The 21,371-nt window shown below is 37.6% G+C and overlaps 1 protein-coding gene across 2 annotated transcripts in view; it reads right to left on the bottom strand.

Annotated features, from left to right (window-relative positions):
• The window catches only part of LOC105443524 (anoctamin-4-like), a 96,518-nt gene extending 76,960 nt beyond the window's left edge, over positions 1-19,558 (bottom strand). The window contains exon 1 of one of the 2 annotated variants that reach the window (XM_030988504.1): positions 19,176-19,558. In XM_030988504.1, the coding sequence (XP_030844364.1) occupies positions 19,176-19,236 (61 nt within the window). In that variant the 5' untranslated portion in view covers positions 19,237-19,558. Of the gene's footprint in view, positions 1-2,019; positions 2,147-19,175 lie in introns of those variants that run through there. The other variant, XM_030988501.1, reaches the window with a different exon arrangement.
• Positions 19,559-21,371: the final 1,813 nt, after the last annotated feature.

The raw sequence follows: 21,371 nt of genomic DNA, 5'->3' as shown, positions 1-21,371 counted from the left end.
TTGATCATCTAGCATCTAGCATCTGCAAGGTTCTGGAATCATCAAAATGATAAGAGATTTGGCCCATTCTTCGTAAAGTTACAAGCACTATACATAGAAAGATGTATATGGGACTACCCTATATCTCTCACAGACCATGAGAGAAACAAATTTGCCAAATATATGAATTAGTAGGCGGTTTCCCAGCAATTTTTTTATCATCATGTATTAGTCAAAACATATTCTTTCACATGATTGGTAATGAGAGCTTCCATTTCATTTTTTGAAATTGGGGCGTTTCCAATACTGGTCTTTACCTTTAAAGCAACAACTGCAGGGGAATGGTGAGAGCAACCAGTGGCATGAACGGCCTGCCATATCTCAAGTTCATCTTAGTCTTTGTGAAACACCCCCAGTTCTACTTCTAGTCGAATTTAAAACAATGACATGAACAAATGAACAAATAAATTTTAGCTACTGTACACGTACTGCCCTTCTGGCTCCGAAAAGAGACATGTGCATTGTTAAATCTGATGTAGATTAGTATTGAGACAAATGCTTGACAAATGAATACCTGGGCCTTGCATGCCATCTGTAGATCTGCTCGAGTCAACAGATTGTTTTGATTAAAAAAAAGATTGTTGCGTAGGTGTGCCATTGATAGCATTCCCTTAGTTCAACCATGCAACCCTTTGTACACTGTATTAGGTCTATGGTTCAACTATCAAAACGTGATATCATTTTATTGTTATGCACATGTACACATCTGTTTCATGAAAACATAGTGAACAGATACACAGTACATGACCATTTATATCAATTTCTGAAATGCACATTTTTCCTTTTATGAGTATTTCATGTATGAAAGTGAAGACAAGGGCGGAGATTAAGCTGACGATCATAGAAAGTGAATGCTTTAAACCATAAATAAATCAAATCAAATCTAATCAAATCAAATCAACCATTGAACTGCAATATTTCCATACATGTAGCTTATAAAGCCAGGTTATCTCAAGCTTAATACATGTGATATTTCAAAGTTTGCTGTTATTTTTTCTGTTTGACTGATTTTCTTCTCTAATATGTCTGCTTCCATTCCAAGTGTGTGGATGAGCTCCTGTGCAGTACTGAACTAAACACACATCCATTTCTTACTGAACAAAAAACAGAGCAAACAAACTTCACAAAGTTCAGACAAAAGAGGTCATCGATGTGAGCTCAATCGACTCCACCCTACTAATACTATATGAATGAAATACATGTAGGGTATGTTTATGCTCAACTTTTTCTGGCCAGAATACGCGTTTAGTTCAAAACACAGTTGCGTCCTTTCTCATTTTTGTAGAATCACCGAAAAACGGTGATCACAATCACCGATCGTAAACTCACAAAGAGGTGCGTTTACCATCGGCGATTCTGGGCAGCATAAACGCACAACATCGTAATACATCGTATGACCCTGCTTTCAAGATCAGACTATAAAACGTGTGAGCAATAAGATTATTTTCTCTATTTTCAATGAAAATACAGTGTATACCGGTACATACACAACTTTATCATTATATCTAGACAATGTTTAACCAAATGCAAAACCGAAAATGAATATTACGATGAGCATAACATTTTTTTTTTTCCTCATCTGGAATAAAAAGTGAAATTGGACTAAAACGAGATAACGTATTCATGATGGATAATAAAGTAATCGTTTAACAACACAAAGTTTTAGCATTTGCACACAACATTGATCTGGCATTTTAACCCTAAATGAGGTGTGGGAGGTGTGGGAGGGAGGGGAGGAGAGGAGGGGAGGGGAGGGGAGGGGGGAGGGGGGGAGGGGGGGTTCTGCAGAATTTTGCCAAGGTAGGGCAAACGATCAATTTATATGTCATCTATTCAGAGCAAGAAGGGCATTAATTCTGTGCTAACGTCCATGAGAATAACTCCCTTCTGGCTACAAAAAGACGATATTGTGTTTTTTTATCTTTGAGCTGTGGCTTTGAGCTTTTTTCAATTTCAGTTTTTAATTTAGTAACAACTCACCATTATTGGCATAATTCATGTCATGTCCGGGAGGGTAGACCTTGATCAAGGGTTGAGGATTGTCAGAGCTCTTCTCTGACATTGCATTTGCAGTGTATAAATGCATTCAGGCAACTGTTGAATACACGTACAGTAGTAGTTGAGCAGAAATCTGTGATCCCTTCAAAACATGCAGTAGATATCCGAATGTATTAAGACGAGGTCTATTAACAAAACACACCGTCGATGTCTACGAAAATTCAAAGGTGGAACACGAAATTCAGCAATTCTATGATGACAATCTACATACAGATGTTCAGTTGTTGCAAAATGTAGAATAAAAATGAATATGCACAGGTGTATACCATCAGTGTCTGGTAAGCCGTTCTAGGTACTGTGCATGCACATTGTACATTGTAGTTGACGATAAATAAAGTATACAATGTATAGCGTGCCTGTAGAAACCACTGTTTAATTTGTCACAACAAATTTATACAAGGCCGTGTACATTACTTAAGAATGTGAAGGTGCGAACTGTAATGCCGTAAAAGAAGCAGTCGTAAATAAATGGCTTTCTTTACTGATCATGCAGTGTACACACAAATTCATGGTACCAGCACCATTTGGGTGAGAATGCCATCATAAATTTACATGGTCATATTAGCTTATTGTTCAATGAAATAGCCCATATCTATTTCTTCATAGTTTAATAGTACAGCTCAACTAATACCCTGCCTTTGCTTTAGACTACCAGGGTTAATTGTATAACTACCGGTATATGAGAATAGTATAGCTATACTATAATAAGTAATTAATTATTCCCTAGTCTGAATGCTATCTTAAGAAACAACAAAACATTGTATCATGAAACGTTGTATTGCAAAACGCCCCGATTGAGGATCCTATCGAACAAAAACTTGATAAACAATCAGCATCTCGCTCTAGTCTAATACTCTTTTCACACTGGTTTTGCTTAACCCCGCACTTTGCTTAGCCCCGTACTATCCTTAACCCCGGACTATTTTTTTTGGCTTTTCACACTCGCTGTTTTTAGTCCCGTACTAGCGCCTATTCCGGAATAAGAAAATTCCCCCTGTTCTCACTGCATTTCGTTAACCCCGGATATCGTGTATGTTATGATTGGACATACCTCGCATCTGGCCAGCTGCGATACGCTCCATTGCGTAGTACCAGACTATTTTTCGTTTCTGTTCTCATTCATTTGCTTAGCACCGCAATTGCGGGGTTAGCAGGAGTTAGCACCACAATTGCGGAGTTAGCCCTGCTATTTTGCAGGGTTAGTTAACCCCGTACTATAGGTGGGGTTAGCCAACTTTAGCCCACTTTGGTAAAAACCAGTCTGAACAGAAAGTGGAATAGGCTTAACCCCGTACTATAGGTGGGGTTAAGACCCCCCCTTAACCCCACCTTTACTACGGGGTTAAGGAAAATATTGCCAGTGTGAAAAGCATATTAATGTATATACAAAAACGATATAACTGGACAGGGATAATCATGAGCGCGCAGTGATGAGTGATGAGTGAACTCTTCAAAATGTGTTTCTTTATACGATGTCGTTTTCTAGTCTGTACAGTAGTTTACAGATTTGTACGCTCCTTTTGTTATTATGATCCTTTACATGACCTTTCCTTTATTCATATGGCATTTCTTAATATGATGTTTCTTTATAATATGGCATTTCTTTATGTGTTTCTTCATGGCGTTTCTTTATATGACGTTTCTTTTAATAAGATTTTCGTATAAATTTTGTTCAGTCTGAACAGACCATTAGTATGCCGTCTCAAGGACTACCATGTTTTATAGCACGGATATATAATCTTACTTTCACTGATCACAGGGCAGGCTAAAGAGCACTTGATATCTAATCAAGATTGTAAAGTGTATGTCAAACCAGGGAAGTACCCTGTAATTTTACATGTATCTCGACTTCTCAAGGTTTATAAGAAAAATATTTAAATTTCAATTGTGATAATGATGTATATATACACTAGTATGAGTGTACTGACTACTCGTACATAAGCTTGAATACTGCTACATTGTGTGTATACTTTGGTTAATACTGAGTGTATACATGTACAATGGACATTACCAGTATTGAAATCTGACATTATCTGAGCAGCAGTGAACAAATTTGATCGGTCGATTTTGGACTCTTCTTTAATACACTCCAGTGACTGATGATATGACCAGCTGTCAACAGTTGCATCTGTTGAGACTTGGAGTTGGAGAGGGGATTTTTTGCAATCTCACAATATTTTGACCCAAAAAATATTGAACTCAATGGTCAGTGTCTGGCTGTGCACATGGCAAACACCAGTAAAAAGTTGCGGTGCATGACCATCAAAGTGATTAAAGGTAAAGATCAGTTTTGGAAATGCCCCCCTCTCAAAAAATGAAAAGGAAGCTCTTATTACCAATCATGTGAAAGAATATGTTTTGACTACAAATTGTGCTGGGAAACTGCCTACTACATTGTAATTGATATATTTGGTAAATTATCATATCACTCCGGCCTGGAAAGATATCGTGAATGCACTTCAACATTGAACATTTAGGCATATATTTCTGCTTTTTTGCGATTATACCGTAGGTTGAAGTATTGCCATCTAAACCTCTGAAGGCAATATTTAAACAATATCGAATGGATATTTTACACCCAAAACCCTTGAACCGCAATTTTACCACTTCCAGTCTTTACCTTTAAACTATTACTGTAACCTTTAAAGACTGTCAATACTACTAGGCCAGAATGATTAGACCACACAGCGAGGTCACTGACAGGTGGCTATCTCATTAACTCAGCTCTCAACTACATAAGAAAAAGAGGATCACGGGGGACCGGGCACAGATTGGGGAAGTTTTCTATATAGAGGGAGCAAGTAGAGCAAGTAGGACAGTGGGGCTTTAAAAAAAAAAAAAAAAAAAATTTACACAATTTGGAAGACATCAATGTTTTGCAAAACTATCTCTGAATCATTACGCATTTTTTTAGAACAAACTGCAGGATATCAACAAAAATACTGAATCGAGAGTTGCAACAGGTTTTGAAAGAGAAAGTTCAAGCTCGTCACCTGTCGTGGAGGAAATTAGCTCTGAAGTGACCTGACAGCTAACAAGAGATCCCTTCAGCATGTGTCATACAGGGAGCCCTTCCTCCCGCATAGCGACCCTAGCGCCCGACCCGCAGGAAGTGAAACGAGTTAGTCACCTGATAGCAGGTTGAGATCTTCATCTGATGGGTAATGGGTTTGTGCTACTGTCTGCATGATGTGGAGTACTACGGTGTATGAATTATGATTGAGAGATCTGTGGTGGGTATTGCTGGGAGGGTTTGTTTTTGCCATATGGCTACATCGGGGTGTGATATGATAGTTGTACATGTGTGTCAGTGTAGCATCAGGCATGGTCAAGAACTTAAATGTAAATTGGATGGATGGGTTTGGATGGGTTGTGTTGGGCAGATGGACAAGACTTGGCTCATTTGCAAAAAATATAATAATTGAATTTAGTTAGAGCTTTAAAGTTCTTGCGTTGTCACTATTACAAGCGATACCACATTATGGTGCAATACAATTGTGTACCGGTAATACAGTTTCAAATGTTTGCCCTTTCATCATTTTAAATATCAATCTACAGGTACATGAACGTATGTACATCATCATTACTGTACATGTATTATTTCTTAAAACAATTTCAAAAGTCAATTACATTTACAAGAAAGTCAATGAAGTTTTCCCTTTTCCCCCAAATGTTAGTGTTCTTACTGTCCTATATGTTTACAATACATTACAGTATAAAAATCTGGGGGGCTCGAAAACCATGTCAGACTACAGGTACTTGTACATGGCTCTATATATAGATGATCTATTGTACTGCAGATATTAAATTTGGGGCAATATACATGTAGGCCCAAACGATGTCCAATAGTACATGAGAATTCAGAAGTCGGTACACACCCACCCCTACCTGTTTTATGGAATGCGCCCTTGACCCCAGTCAACTGATGAGGTCACATGACCAGGTCAGTGAGGTCAAGCCATTCTGAATTATGTCTATTAAATAGGGAATAAACCCTGAAGGCACAAATATTATAGAAAATTGCCCTGCATGGGAACTCACTACATGTTGGCGAGTGAATATTTGCTGAATGCAACAAAATTGTTTGACATTGCAATAGGCGTGTCTGCACTATCTCGAGATTGCCAAATATCCAGCTATTTGAACTATCCCGATCGCAAACTATCCAGCTAATTTGCGTCTTCATTAGAACGAAGTAGCAAATTAGCTGGATAGTTGGTCGGGATAATATCCCAAGATATCTCGGTCTAGTTTGCGGTTTTCCGTGCTTACTCGAGGTCAGTGGTTGTACTAGCGCGCTGAGCGGTATAGATCGCACGTGCGAACCGGAAATCGTTGTGCATGATGGGATCGGGATATTTGACTCCGGACTTCGGTCTAATGAAGACGGTCGCAAACTATCCCGCGGAAATAGTGGGATATTTTGCAAACTAGACCGAGATATCTTGGGATATTATCCCGACCAACTATCCAGCTAATTTGCTACTTCGTTCTAATGAAGACGCAAATAGCTGGATAGTTTGCGATCGGGATAGTTCAAATAGCTGGATATTTGGCAATCTCGAGATAGTGAAGACGGGCCTATAGAGCCTTTACTTTTAGAGGCTCTGTTTAAATCATTTATAGGGCTATCCTTGGAACAAAATTATCATTCTGAAGGTAACAAACCACAGGAAGAATGAGTGGAAAAATTGGAGAAAATGATGACACTTTCCAGTCAAAAGGGCGATGTATTTCCTTTTTCATCACTATTAAAATTGCCTTATTGCAAAAAAGAGGATCACAGTGAGTCAGTGACATATTTAAAATTTATTCAAAATCCTTGTTAACTGCAATGTGCTAGATGTTTGAAAAGGTCAAGTTCTCTTACAGTTGTTATGAAAACCTGAAGGCCTACAGTACAGACCCACAGAGGAAACAATCTCCAAGCATAAGATAATAATCATCATACAGGCACTTCTCGTTGCGCCCCAACAATTTCCTTCCAGCTGACCTGGGAGACTCACTGCTGACTCAAGTTTCAAGGGGCCATAAAAGAAAAAAGATCAGGGATTTGCTGTCTTCAGCCAAGTACCTGACCATCATTTCCATGGCAACTCACTGTTACACTATTAAACTGATTTGTTATGGGGAAAGGAGTTGGCCAGACAATATCTCACTGATTTTATCAGGGGTTTTTTTTTATAGCAAAACTGTTTTATCAATTTAGTGACACACTGACCATCCTGTTTCCAAATGAATCATGCATGTACAATTATTTGTGCAATTGTGTTTTAAAAAGTGTTTTTGAAAAGTAGGTGGCGTAAAATCATTTTAGCTGTTTCCTTCATTTTACGCCACGTTACATGTGAAATTGTCTCTTGAAAGACAGAATGGGTATTTCAAAGTACATGACATAATAATTTTCTGACTCTTTGACTCTAGCAGATATGCAAATTAATTCTCAACTTTTACAAATAGCTTCTCAAGTTTTGGGATTCTAAAATCTTGAATCCAAAAATCACAGGGAGTACAGTGTACATGCAGCTTCAAATGTTAGCATTTTGAAAGAAACATGAACGTCGGCTGGAGATAAACTTTTTAGGGGTCACAGAAGCACATCACACAAGAATTACCAGGCCAACTTTCATACAATGGGATTAAGGGGAGATTATCCATTACTGTCCAGAGTTTCCTGGACCTGGACAAGGGCACTCTATCCTAGTACTAGTGATTAAGTGTCCATACAAACATTTGAGGGCTTCTCTTGTGTCTAAAAAAACAATGGTGCCTTAAAGGTAAAGACGAGTTATGGTCATGCGATTGCATTGTGAAAGAAACGTTGTGGAATTGATCAGAAAAGGTTGATCATCGAGCATCTAGCATCTGCAAGGTTCTGGAATCATCAAACTATATGAATTAGTAGGCGGTTTCCCCGGCAAATTTTTTATCATCATGTATTAGTTAAAACATATTCTTTCACATGATTGGTAATGAGAGCTTCCATTTCATTTTTTGAAATTGGGGCGTTTCCAATACTGGTCTTTACCTTTAATACACCATAGATAGACTTACCATGTCATGTACACAAGGAGATGCCAATTGCCATTGCCAATGTCATCGAACAGCTGCTCATTTGTGTACTGTGAAGCCTGACACTTAAATAGCGATGTGATACTTTCTCAAAAATAGCAAAATTTCAAGCATGAAACTGTTATGTATTTACCTTTAAAGGCTTAACCCATTGTCTACTGGAGCAAAGTACATGGACAGTTGTAGATCCTGTATTAATTATGTAAACAGGACTGAGAAAATTAAGTACACTGTAGTCAATGGCTTTAATGGGGTTTAACACCTTCAAATATGTGTGGATATTTCAATTTTCATGAGCACAAACGTTTCTTGATATATGTTATTTTCAAAAGTTTCATTATTTGTTTTTCTCTATCAGATATTTCTTAAACTTTCACTGGCTTATTACGTGTACATGTATTTTCTCATATTTTACTGCTTTTGTTGACATCAATTTATGTCAGGGACCATGACTCAGGGTGAACTTTCTCTGAATACAAAACAAAATAGAAATCTAGTTGGTTTGCTTCCAAATGTTTACAAAAAACCTGGCTAGTGTCCAGTGGACTGAAGGCAAAAAGGCTGAACAATTTCCCTTGTTTTTGGCATGAATGACTGTCCTGACATACTTCATAACAAGTTCAAAAATATGTCATTTTCTATTCAATTTCAATTCAATTTCTAAAAAGGGACAATTACAGTAGTGCTGAAGTTCATCTTTATTGTTCTAAATTCTTTGTTTATAAACAAAAATGGCCTGCATTTTGAAGAAATCACATCTCTGACTTGACTTGTTGAGAAGCTGTGGTTCACTAGAGGTCCCCCTCCTCAGCAAAAATCAAAATTTTACAAAAATGCCCACTATAATCTTTCAATTTCTTACTAAAAAATAGAAAGGAAAAAATAGACTGATTTACATGTACATACTGTACGTGTTCATTATTTTACTCAGTGATCGACTGTGTCCTGTATTCCCAAGAAATTGTACACATGAAGGCTACATGCACATGTACAGGGATGATTGTGAAAACTGATAATTGATTCATTTCATATGTCCTGTTTTATGGACAGATGTCCCTTTTAATTACGGGGTACAGACACGCAATGGTACGGTTTGTTGCAAAATTCTTCTCAGTCTACCATCCAACATTTTCTTAACTAAATTTTAAATACTGTACTGTAGGCCTGCTCATTTGAAGGCGTTACACAAATCATACCAAAATCTAATAACAGCAATTTTGTGTGTGTGTGTGTGGGGAGGGGGGAGGGAGGTGGGTATGCAGATATTGGCTTTTAACATCTGTACGGTACACTGATTTTTTAAAGATTTTGACAGCTTGGTTACAACTTTAATGATAACATACATGTAATTACGTGACTGCGATACATTCTAAAGTGCCAGTCACAATATTGCTTCTGAACAAGCATGAAGATGATGTTCAATGTTCAATGTCCATGGATATTAGATAGGCTCCCCTTCAGCTTTCACAGAAAATTATAGAACCTACAGATGTAAATGCAAATACTGTATTCATCTATGAAAAATGAAAAAATGAAAGGTCATCAATGAAATGGTGGAAGACGGCCTTTCAGCCTACTGCACTTGTAATGTACATGTAATTTACATTGTGTATGTCAATAACTCAATATACATTGAGCAGGTCCAATATCAGTATGAAATGTAGCTTCTGTTTGCAAAGCAGTCAGAGCTATAGATGTAGATGACTCAGATTCATATTCATAAGGCATCACTCATATACTTTAACCTAGATGACTCTGCTATATCAACTCTCATCTTCTAAATTGATCTACCGCTCAATCATATTTTAATGGCTTAGCGTGTGAGCGATGCATCAATGCAGTCTGGACTCCCAACTCACCCATGTAATTTATGAAAGTAGAATTGGTACCATTGGTGGAAACTGGAAAGGTGTATTTTGTGAATATATCTACATTACAGCCCTAGACTGGAGACATCTACATGTACATATGGACATGTCATCATCAAAGATTTCATGGTTGTCTTTTTCATTGTTCACCTTGATGTGCACCATGAACTGTACCATTGCAACCTGTACCATTGAATAAAGATTCACAACGATACCGTGTAAGGCTGTAAGCTTTGTAAATTTGACAAGACAGACATGTTTTCCCCATCCCAACATAGTAGTCCGGCAGCCATCTCGATATACCTTGTTTTAGGGTCTATAGTTTTTTTTTCTTCGGATTATAGTTCCTTAGACCATCAATTTGAAGAATTCGATTGCTGACACTCTGTCAGCATTGAGCAATTTGAGATATGTGACGTCATACAAAATGGCCGCCAAAATCCCCTTTTTAACCAAAATTAATGATATAAAAAGTTTTAACAGCATTTTACTACATTAAATGGCAGTCAAATATCTTGATTTTTTTCTAGAATCATCACTAAATAAAAATTGCAATGCTGTATGATCACAAATGATATGCAAATTTGCATAATTCGGAATGGCGCCCTCTATAGGCACATTAACTTGCATAGGTCAAAATGATGGCCAAATACCAATTTCTAACATGAGATTATCATATGTCATGAGTCAGATGCACTGAATACAGTGAGTAAAGATTGTGCTTTACATTTATTTTTATTTTGTAATTTGATACTCGAACAAAACACGGTTGAATTTTATGCTCTCTGTCCCATAGATATGAGGTGGCATATATGGTGATAAATGCCCATTTTCAGTGACAGCGTTAAGAAACTAGATTTGTATTCTAAGGTACTAGATTCTTTTAAATTAACCTAAAAATTACGAACAACCACTACGATACAGGACTATATCCGTTTATAAGTTTGCTTCAAAATCTTGAAATTTGTTTAAAAGCTCTCTAAAGTGTTGGGAACCCTAAAATATTCCATGTGGAAGAGGGTGTCATTTAACACTTAATTCTGCAAAGTAAGGTCGTGACTGTAATGCGTGCTTCCACACGCATGTTTGCAAATGAGTTCTCTTCACGTCTGTGTCATCCACTAGGACCCTAACATACATCTTCTCATTAGCATCAATTTCAATCGCTTGCTGTTCTTTGATGTTGCCTGCTTCAGGCGCGGATCCAGGATTTCTTAGGGGAGGGGGCCCAACCTTTTTTTTTTGCTCCCGAAAATTTGAAAAACGCGCCGGCCAAAAATTCATTCAGGGGGGGAGGGGGGGGGGGGGGGGGGGGGGGTAGTGAGCACATTTTTTTTTTTTTGATCCTCAAAAAAAAAATTCGATTTGCACCCCCCCCCCCTTGAGCGCCAGGGGGGGGGGGCCCAACCCCCAAAAAAGGTAAAAATCACGTGATTTTACATGATTTTTTTCTCAAGGGGGGGGGGGGTCCCCCCCCCCCCCCCCCCCCCCCCCTGGATCCGCCACTGGCCTGCTTCATTATAACTATGTTGTGGACAGACCTTTCCTTGGCATGACATCACTGCCTGGAATCACTTCAACAAGAACCTCATCTTGACGGTAAAGGCCTGCTTGTGCTTTTGCCTATTTCTGAGCACCCAATCATCCTGCAGACTCGCGCATATAATTATGATGTCGATCAACTGTAGTTTGTTGAAAAGATAGTGAAGTTAGCAACACTAGAGACACGTCTCAACAACTTCTCTCCCTAGCTTTATTGATCTTTCCAAAGCTTTTGACTGCGTACAACATAAACGCCTATGGAAGATTATGAGCTAGATGGGCTTTCCAGCACATATAATTCAACTCATCCAGTCGCTCTACCAATACCAAGAAGCAACAGTAAGAGCAGAGAATGGCGACACCGAAAGGTTCACTATTGGTCAAGTTGTCCGTCAAGGCTGCAACCTATCACCATAAATTTTCAACATCTATGCTGAATTCATCATGAGAAAGGCATTTTATTGTCAAGTTTCTGTTGGTGGACGAACGATCACCAACCTAAGATACGCCGACAATACAACACTCTCTGGCGTATTAATGGGGAAGGGTATGGGGGGGGGGGGGTTGGGGACAGTTAAACCCCAAACAAAATTGAAACTGTTTTTTTTTTATATATTCGATACCAGTGATTTACAAATGTTGCTGAAATGACATGATTTTCCTGGGTTTTTTCTCACTTTTTAGTAAATCCACAGTCAAGCAAAAAATATGCTTATTAAAAAGCCTACATGTCAGGGTCCGCAGAACAGCGGGGCTCAGGGGACTCGAGCCCCCCTCACTTTTTGTATAAAGTATGTTAAAGAGAACTAGAAAGAAAGAAAGAAAGTGACCCGAGGTGAAATGAGGTATCAAAATATGTTCATCTTACAGTTAATAAATGCCTGAAACCCTTGAGCTTCCGGGGGCTGTGCCCCTTGAACACCACGCCAATTTGCGCTCCTCTCTTCCTGATCGTAAATACTTCAACCCCCCCCCCACCCCGCTTTAAAAAAAAAGTTCCGCGGGGCCTGCATGTAACATGTATGAGTGGTGGTGATGCAGATTGTTTTTCTGCCCCTCTAAGTGTTTTTGCTCAGTATGCCACTGACAACACTTATAACAAGAACATCAGAAGAACTACTAGAACTCCTTAAAAAAGAGTGAAGGATGCAAGTGAATAATTTGGACCCTACCTCAATGTGAAAAAGACCACGATCATGATTGGTGGAAATTAACTACATGCAACAGAGCATGGTGGTTGATGGAGAAGAAGTTGATCAAGTGGACAAGTTTATATAATGTTCTTGGGTCAATGATTGTCAAGGAGGGTGGAAGCTCGGCAATCTGCCTTTGAAATGTGGTGTTGGAGGAAGCTACTTGGGATATCATGAAGAGATTACAACACCAATGTACACAATTAATGTCCATCATCGGAGATCAACCGCCACTTGCTACCAGGATTGACAAGTACAAGCTACAATAGTTTGGTCACGTTAGCAGAAGATCAGGAGACAACCTTGACAAAATCATTCAAGGTACCTTTGAAGAAACACGTAACAAAGGAAGACTCAAGCTCAGATGGACTGACGACCTTAGGGAAATCACTAGCCACCCTCTAAATACTAAAGACACTTTACCGGATTGCAGGAGACAGATGCCGATCAAAAGGTCTCATCAAACGGGTCACAAGGGTGAGCCATGATCTATATGACAACGACGACGACGACGAACAGTAAGAGATAGTTTCTTGGAGGGCAGCAGTGACGCGGGACTCAGTTGGAAGACTCTCGACCCGTTATGACCTCTAAATACTCTCGGATCTGTCAAACACCAAGCAAACATCATCAGATTTTCATCCACAGCAGAGCACAACCATCAATGACTGTACAAGGTTGTTCCAGTGTCTCATGCCTGGCTGACATCTCAACTTTTGTCAAATTCTATAAGTCCGTCTTTGACATGGGAGTGCTCGTTTCCAGAATCATCAAAAAGTGCTGTTGGGACTGGTGAAAGCTCTTATGACAAAATGTCCTTGACATTGACCTCTCTTGAACTTGTCTGCAGTCCTATTACTCTGGAGTAGATCAACTTTTCATAGACTTTCGTACCCCAACATTGACTTCTTCATGGCTGCCACGGTTTGAACATTCTTGGAAATTGTGACATAGAATCCACCAGGTAATTTCTTTTGAAAATCATGCATCTGTCTAGTATAGATGTCAACTGCTTTATCCACATTCACTGACGTTGGAGCAATGCTGGTCTAAATAAAGCCTATTAATTGAATAATAATGTGTGCCGTAAAACCACTTCTCACCGATTTGTTGAAAAATAAATTCTTTCATAGCCATTTTTTTTCTTGACATATGTAGGGTAGGTGTAGGGAATTGGAGACCACCAAGCTTGAACCCATCACTGTCTGTCCGTGTTGGATCCAATATTGATATAGCGACATATGTGGCCTTCAACATCACTACTGCATATATCCAATTCATTTCGAAGACTACAGTGCGTTCTCTCTACGAGAAAATTGGCAAAATTGACCAAGATAAGCAATTTTGATCGTAAAATTGTGCTCTAATATAAAAACACAATTTTCACTGAATGTTGTGGTGTATGCAGATATTTAGGGGTGGCCCTTAAAAAAATAGTTTTAAAAGGAAGTTTATGAAATGTGCCAACCATCACAGAAAGTTTATGGCCACTGTGTGTTGTGAATGGGTGTTGCAATTCACATTATGAATGGTGTCTGATCAGAAATGTGTGTAGGTAATGGGGGACACCAGGTCCAAGATGGGGGCCTACTTCTCCCCAGTTGTTCATTTCATGTTGAAAGGCACTATCATGAAACATATTTGGTTGTACGTGTCACCATTCTAATTTGAATGCATTTAATTTTAAGAAGTTGTTTCTATGCTGTGAGTTTGATAAATGTAAAAGTCATATTGCCAGAACATTATTCTGAAAGTATTTTAACATATTTGAGAGCACCTTTATTACGGTAAACAAAAAACTACAGAAATATTTTGGGCCCCATTGTTTTAAAATCGTTTCAAAATTACAGTAAGTTCATTGGCTGCATGTATATCGTTCAAAAAGTGTTTGAACTAACTATAACAATCCCATTTTCATTCAAATTGTATTTAAAATGTCTTGATTTGTAATTGTCCCTTATTACCTACACATGTAGGTAATGAGAGACCTTTGGTGATGACGTCATTAATCATTGTTATCTATTAATCAGTTACATCATCACCACAATTTCGTTACCAAATAAAGAGAAAAAATACTAAAGAGAATACAAAAATGTCTGTATGTGTAACATTGTTCATGTTTATGTAAATTATGCAAATGTGCTTAAGGGTCTTCCATTCCCCACACCTACCCTATCTAAATTTGTACCAAACACGATGAAAGATTAATGCAGCACAACTGCAATTGTTTCCCCAAAAAAGCATTTAATATCATCTTAACGTGACATAGATTTAAGAAATTGGCATTTGGCTGGCACACATATTTTATTCAAATTAATATGTTTATAGAGGGCGCTATTTCAAAATATGCAAATAAGCTGGTCATCTCTGGCCATGCAACACCACGAAACATATTTTTAGTGATGGTCTTAGAGGGATACAGACATTTGGCTGCCAAAAATTGAAGAAAAATCCTTATTATATATTTATTATTCATTTTTAAAGGAAAATCATGTACTTTGGCGGCCATTTTGTATGACGTCATATATCTTAAATTGCTCAAGGCTGACAGAGTGTCAGCAATCGGATTCTTGAAATAGAAGGTCTAAGCAATCAAAATCCATTGAAAAAAAAACTATAGACCATAAAACAAGGTTAGGCCAATAATCTGGATATATTAGATGTAACAACAACACTTCGGCTGTCAAGAAATGTCTATGGCACTGAAGTAAACATAAATATTACTGATACATGTACTGCACATTATCATTATGAATATGAGCTACCAGCATGCCAATGTACAGATGTCATTCTGAGTTGTTTTCTCATGACATGTGCTGACCTACATTATATACAATATACGGTACATGTATGTATAGCTACAGTGTATATGCCTACAATGTACACATGTACAGCATTGTAAAGATGTACAATGTATATTTACACCTCAAGTACAGCGACTGGAACAAGACAAGACAACACAAAGAGATGAATCATTCATCAGAATAATGGAAGGACCTTGAAATCAGGTCGACACTTTAATACAGCATACAGTATACATGTAGTAGAAAGTTCATCAGGGTGAACATTTCTTCATTAAGGGGGAGGGGGTAATAGCACTACAGTGGCCGCCATCTTGGATTATAATGTATGCCTACATTATATTCCAAGATGGCAGCCCGCATGTTTTGCCTCTTCTCTTCGACCAATATTGTTAATTTCAAAGTCATGAAAAGGCACTAAATATCAACAAACATGGTCTACAACATCTCCAAGTGACAAAATAATCCCAGCCATGAAATTCTTTTGAGCATTTGATAGCCAAAAACTTGAAAATTTTTGTCATTAAAAAAAAATTGGCATGCCGATACCGATCACAGGCAGGAGGGTGTCACTCCGATCTTCTGATCCGATCAAAGCCTCAACTTACAGGGTTAATCTGCTCCTGTATGTGGGTGGATATTTTGGTCTAATGGTTGATAGGAATTTTCTCATCTAATGATTGCTAAATGCTTAAAATTTTGTTACAATATTTTTTCCCTACCATGCAATTTAATTACAGTACTGTCAATCTTGTTGAATAGTCATTAAAACTAGTAAAATCATATCCGCATGAATGCTCCTATAGCCGGGAGGAATGCATAATAAATGCTGGCAGCTACACATATTTTATGGACATTGTTTCAAGAACAAATCAACCAAAGTCACTCTCTAGATTTAATGAACATGAATTAGGCAAAAGTGCATTTAAACTACCAAATAAAAAGAAACACCAACAAGATAGTATGCAAATGTATGTGCTGCTATAAAACTTTATGCACAAATATGTAAGTTTATAAAAGGTATTTATTGAAGGGGATAAAATGCATCGTTATAAATATATTGGGTCACTTAGTCACACCCATATTTGTGACATCAAAGTCTACATGTAAACTTTCTGTAATGTTGTAATGAAACATGTACTGTATGCAGTCTACAAATGTACACATTTATTACAAGATACACCGGTACAATGTGGTAGGCCTGCATGTATTATGACATACACTGTAGGCTACAGTATAGTACATCATGTACTACACATAAACATGTAAACATGTACTTCATCTTGCTCAAGTACCCATACTTGTCTGTATAGAATTCATAATGTACTTGAGAGTTGTCTATTACATTTTAACAATAAACAATCATGGACTACTGGAATACCTCAGCCAACAAAAAAGTGAATAGGCTTGAATACACAAAGAGTTGTGAATAGAGGGTGCACAATGGCTCCATTTCCCATCTTCAGAGAGGGTTTACAAAATGCTTTTTGGTCTACAAGGTTTGTCTACTACCCAATTGATAGTGTACAGTATACGATCCATATGGTCTAATAATCATTTCATCTACTAATCACTTGGTCGAATGGACATTTAATAGGCTCATAGCCATTTGGTCTATTGCTCCATTTAGTCTAATTCCCAGTTTGTCTAATGCTCATTGTACTATCCATTAGGTCAAATAATCATTCTATGATTATCGTGATTTATGATTATGATTCAATGATTATTAGACCATATGGATAGTAGACGTGCTAGGTGTAGACCATATGGAAATAGACCAACTGGTAACATTAGACAAACTGTTTGTAGACCAAATGGCAATTCACCTTCAGAGAGCACTCTCAGTCTCTGTATACATATATTGTTGTAGCTGTGTACCTTACTGCATTCTTTGGGCAGTCAACTGTGTACAACGAGCTTTAGAGAACACAAAAAAGTGAGGCACTATGCATGGTCAGTTTTGGACTCAGAGAGTACGCAATTTGTCCCACATACATTTGAACTCTCGAACGCGATACCTGGCAATATTTAATATACAATATATCTTGCAAGATTCAAGGTTTCAGATTTACTCAAAATATACAATTGATGTATCTTGGCAGCTGGATGAATAAATTCAATTCAATTTCCATGTCAGTTTATTTGGCATCATAACAAAAATTATGATTACAAATCATGAATACAAAATAAATAATAGGCCAGGTCGCCAGGACCTCCAAGAAGCAACTTGTGCTTGTACATGTACATGTACATGTACGTACATGTACGTACATGTATGTATCAAGTCAAACACTATAGTAAATTAAATAGCAATAGCTTAATTAGTTTTACACATTTTTTTCAAAAGTAAAAGACACCACTAAAATCAATTATGTTTTCTTTGTTTTAATTCCGCTCTAAAAATAAATTGATATGTTCATTGCTGAAAAGGAGACCCAGATTAGGCCTACATGTAGATCTACTACAATGCAAAGCTTAAGAACTTCAAAACTAAAAGTGATAGAGGTCGTATCCATGGAAATGTGTAAACAGTTAACAATGGACAAAGAAATGAGTAGGGTCTACAAACTATCACACCATTCATAACTCCAGTACTGTGTATAATTAGGCTTGAGTGTAAATGTTGACTAGAGACATGTAGCCTAGCTTGCATTATTTTGCATTATCCTCTCACTCATACATGAATGATGGGAAGGGGCATACATAGGTGCATTGCTATCCTGGCTGTGTATTAAAAGCTGTGCTATTGATTCTCAACATTTCAAACACCACTGTTCAAAACTCAACTAATTTCACTCAAAATATGTACTTTAGTGACGATTGATGACACCGTGATAGCAGTAAAATACAATTTGTTCAACTTTCGGATGTTAGAAAGAATAATTTTAAAAATTCAAATTGTGAGTCCACTGTCAAACTTGCTGATCAGCCGCATCGGCATGATTGTGTGCATCTGTGCGTTATGAGTGTATTGACTATTCATGTATTCAAATGCTGCCTATTAACACGTAGTGCAGTGCTTAGAGCCTAGAGCGAGGTCAATACGCAGTAGCATCGACTCTATGCTTTGCTGTAGTGGGAAGGGGGTGTCTCACTGTCTGGATGATTCACACACAAAGACTTCTTTTTTGCCTTTGGATTTAACAGAAAATATTCATCAAATAGAACTAACCATTATGATTATTTGTCCTTTAGCGAACAGCGCTCTAGATCTATATCATGAATATTCATATTTGCTCTGCCGCTACCGTGCATGCATGCATACTTTCTCTTTGCCTTACAATACACAAGGTGAATCAAAGATGGATGAATCGTGGGGTTAGGACGAAGAATCACCCTTTTTTGAAGACTTCTTCAAATGATAAAGTCAAGCATCTAGAAAAATGCTCAGAGGAGTTGAAAAACATTGTAAGTCAATTAGGTCTAGCCTACTAAAGTACTAGGAATACCTCTTTACCTTGCGAAAAAAATGTAACCCAACCCGCCATTTAAATCATTTTCAAAATCAAGCTCTTCAATTCAACTTTCAAGACATGAATCAGGAAGACAGGATAGTCAATATGGGGAACATGGGGGAAATGGTTTTAAAATTGTGTTCTTACCAACAGGCTTCTCTCCACCATTCTGCATATCCATACCTTCAAATCCTATAGGATTAGACATGGTGTCATTCGATCTTTTTCTTCAAACAAATATTTTTAACGTGTCGCCTAGCTCAGCGACAGTCGAGCAGGCAGCCAGAAGGTCCGGCTGAAAACGACTCCACAGATTCGGTGCGATCCCGCCGGGTTGAAGGTGAAATCCACTACTTTAAATCTATAAAGTTCAAGATGTATAACAACGAGAAGTACCCTCCAGTAGTATTTTATCAACAGTTTAGGTTAGTTTGCGAGTCAGATGACACAAACTTGACCTATTTAACACGCAAAGTGCACTGCATTTATTGCCTGCATATCGCATGCACTCAAGAGTTTAGTGTCAAGTTAGTAATTGAAACCACGCGCGCACACGCACAATATACCTTACGTAGAAATGATGCGCAATTATATCTATGCGTTAGGTATGCATAGCGAACGTACTTTTGTCAATGAACCGGGATAAAGGTAGCGTCACTGCGCGCGCGTACGTACATTTAAGTTTGACCATAAGTTTGACCTCTAAAACGTCTGCCCTGCTTTTCCCCCAGAAGGGCGTGGCACTGTAAAAGACCGCGCAGGCATGCAATATTGATTGGAAGATCCATCACAATTTTTATCCATGCCTGTGCAATGAAACAAAAATACCAGAACAAGAGATATAATGAGCTATATCACCGCTTCCAACATTTGTTTTTTCTTTCACACGAACTCTATTTGAGTTTTCTACTATTAATATTAGGCCTATATATTAAACCAGGTTTTTTAGATTTTGTATATGATATTGCTTTGAGGGACCTGCACTTTTTAAAGATTACAAGCTAAGCTTTATATACTAAGGTCTCTTCGTCTTTCTATTTCACTAAAATGCATTGTATAAACTTGTTCCTTATAATTATTCCTTTTAAGTACTCTGTCACATGTAATAAATTTGTTAAATTGTTTTACATTCATGTTGGAGACTAAATAAACTTGAACTTCTGAACTAGAACTCAATTATCGTTCTTCTGTATTCATATCGAACAAGACACAACTGGACTAAGTAAACAGACAGTAGTATATTATAGGCCTACTGAAAAAACGGTCATATGAAATGATCACTGAGGTTTGGCTATATCAAAACCACTGATAAGGCAATTGGTACTTATGATTATATTGACTTTGCGGGTCCTGCGAAGGACTGCATCGATCATGTTAAATGCCATTTCTCTCTCTCTCTCTCTCTCTCTCTCTCTCTCTCTCTCTCTCTCTCTTTATTGCTTTCTCGTCTAATAATCATTATAATCATTTTCATCATAAGTATTATTACTATCTTTATTATTAATATCATTATTATCATTATTATTATTACCATTATTATTATTATTAACATCATCATCCTTATCGCCATTATTATTATTATTATCATTACACTCTGACAACTGAAATGTTAAATGTCAGTTTAAAAGGGCCGAGGAGTGACCACTCTTTCAAAATGTCAGATTGTTTCTTTTAACCTGCTAGATTCAACCTTTATAGTGTTGGATCCAGCATGTTCAAAGTGTTAATCTACCATTTTGAAAGAGTGGTCACTCCTCGGCCCTTTTAAATGGTGATTTAACATTTCAGGTTTTCGAGTGTATCAGTATTGATAAAATTACCATCAGGCATCAGCGTCATCATCCTTATTATTATTGTTATTACTATCATTATTATTATCATTATTATTATTAGGCCTATTATTATTATTATTATCATTATCATCATCATCATCATCATCATCATCATCACTTCTGCTCATGCTGCTTTCGATCTGGCATTACCATTAAAAATAAAAACCTTCCCGGTGACATCTTGCTGCTCACTCCAATGTTGTTTTAAGGACCTACAGGAGCATAAAAAGGAAAACTTTTGAAAAAGAAAAAAAACCTTCGAGGCAATACCAAAAAACATCCATTCTTCTCCAAAAAGAGCTTTCAATCTCGTATACAAAACCGTCGTAATTATACCTGTCATTGAAAACACCAGCGTGACGAGGTAGTGTGCTTACATTATCCAAAAGATTTATTTTTAAAGTGAACAGGGCATCTCTTGGAATTACATGCAATGGACGTGATTAAACGGATCCAGCGATATAGCCGGCGAACGCCCCGCCCCCAATAATATTATAGCTCGGGGAAAAGA

Source organism: Strongylocentrotus purpuratus, unplaced genomic scaffold (assembly GCF_000002235.5).
Source record: "Strongylocentrotus purpuratus isolate Spur 01 unplaced genomic scaffold, Spur_5.0 spur5_scaffold_17, whole genome shotgun sequence".
Taxonomy (NCBI): Eukaryota; Metazoa; Echinodermata; class Echinoidea; order Camarodonta; family Strongylocentrotidae; genus Strongylocentrotus; species Strongylocentrotus purpuratus.
The sequence above is the reverse complement of the archived record's forward strand: the minus strand, read 5'-3'. Positions and strand labels throughout refer to the sequence as shown.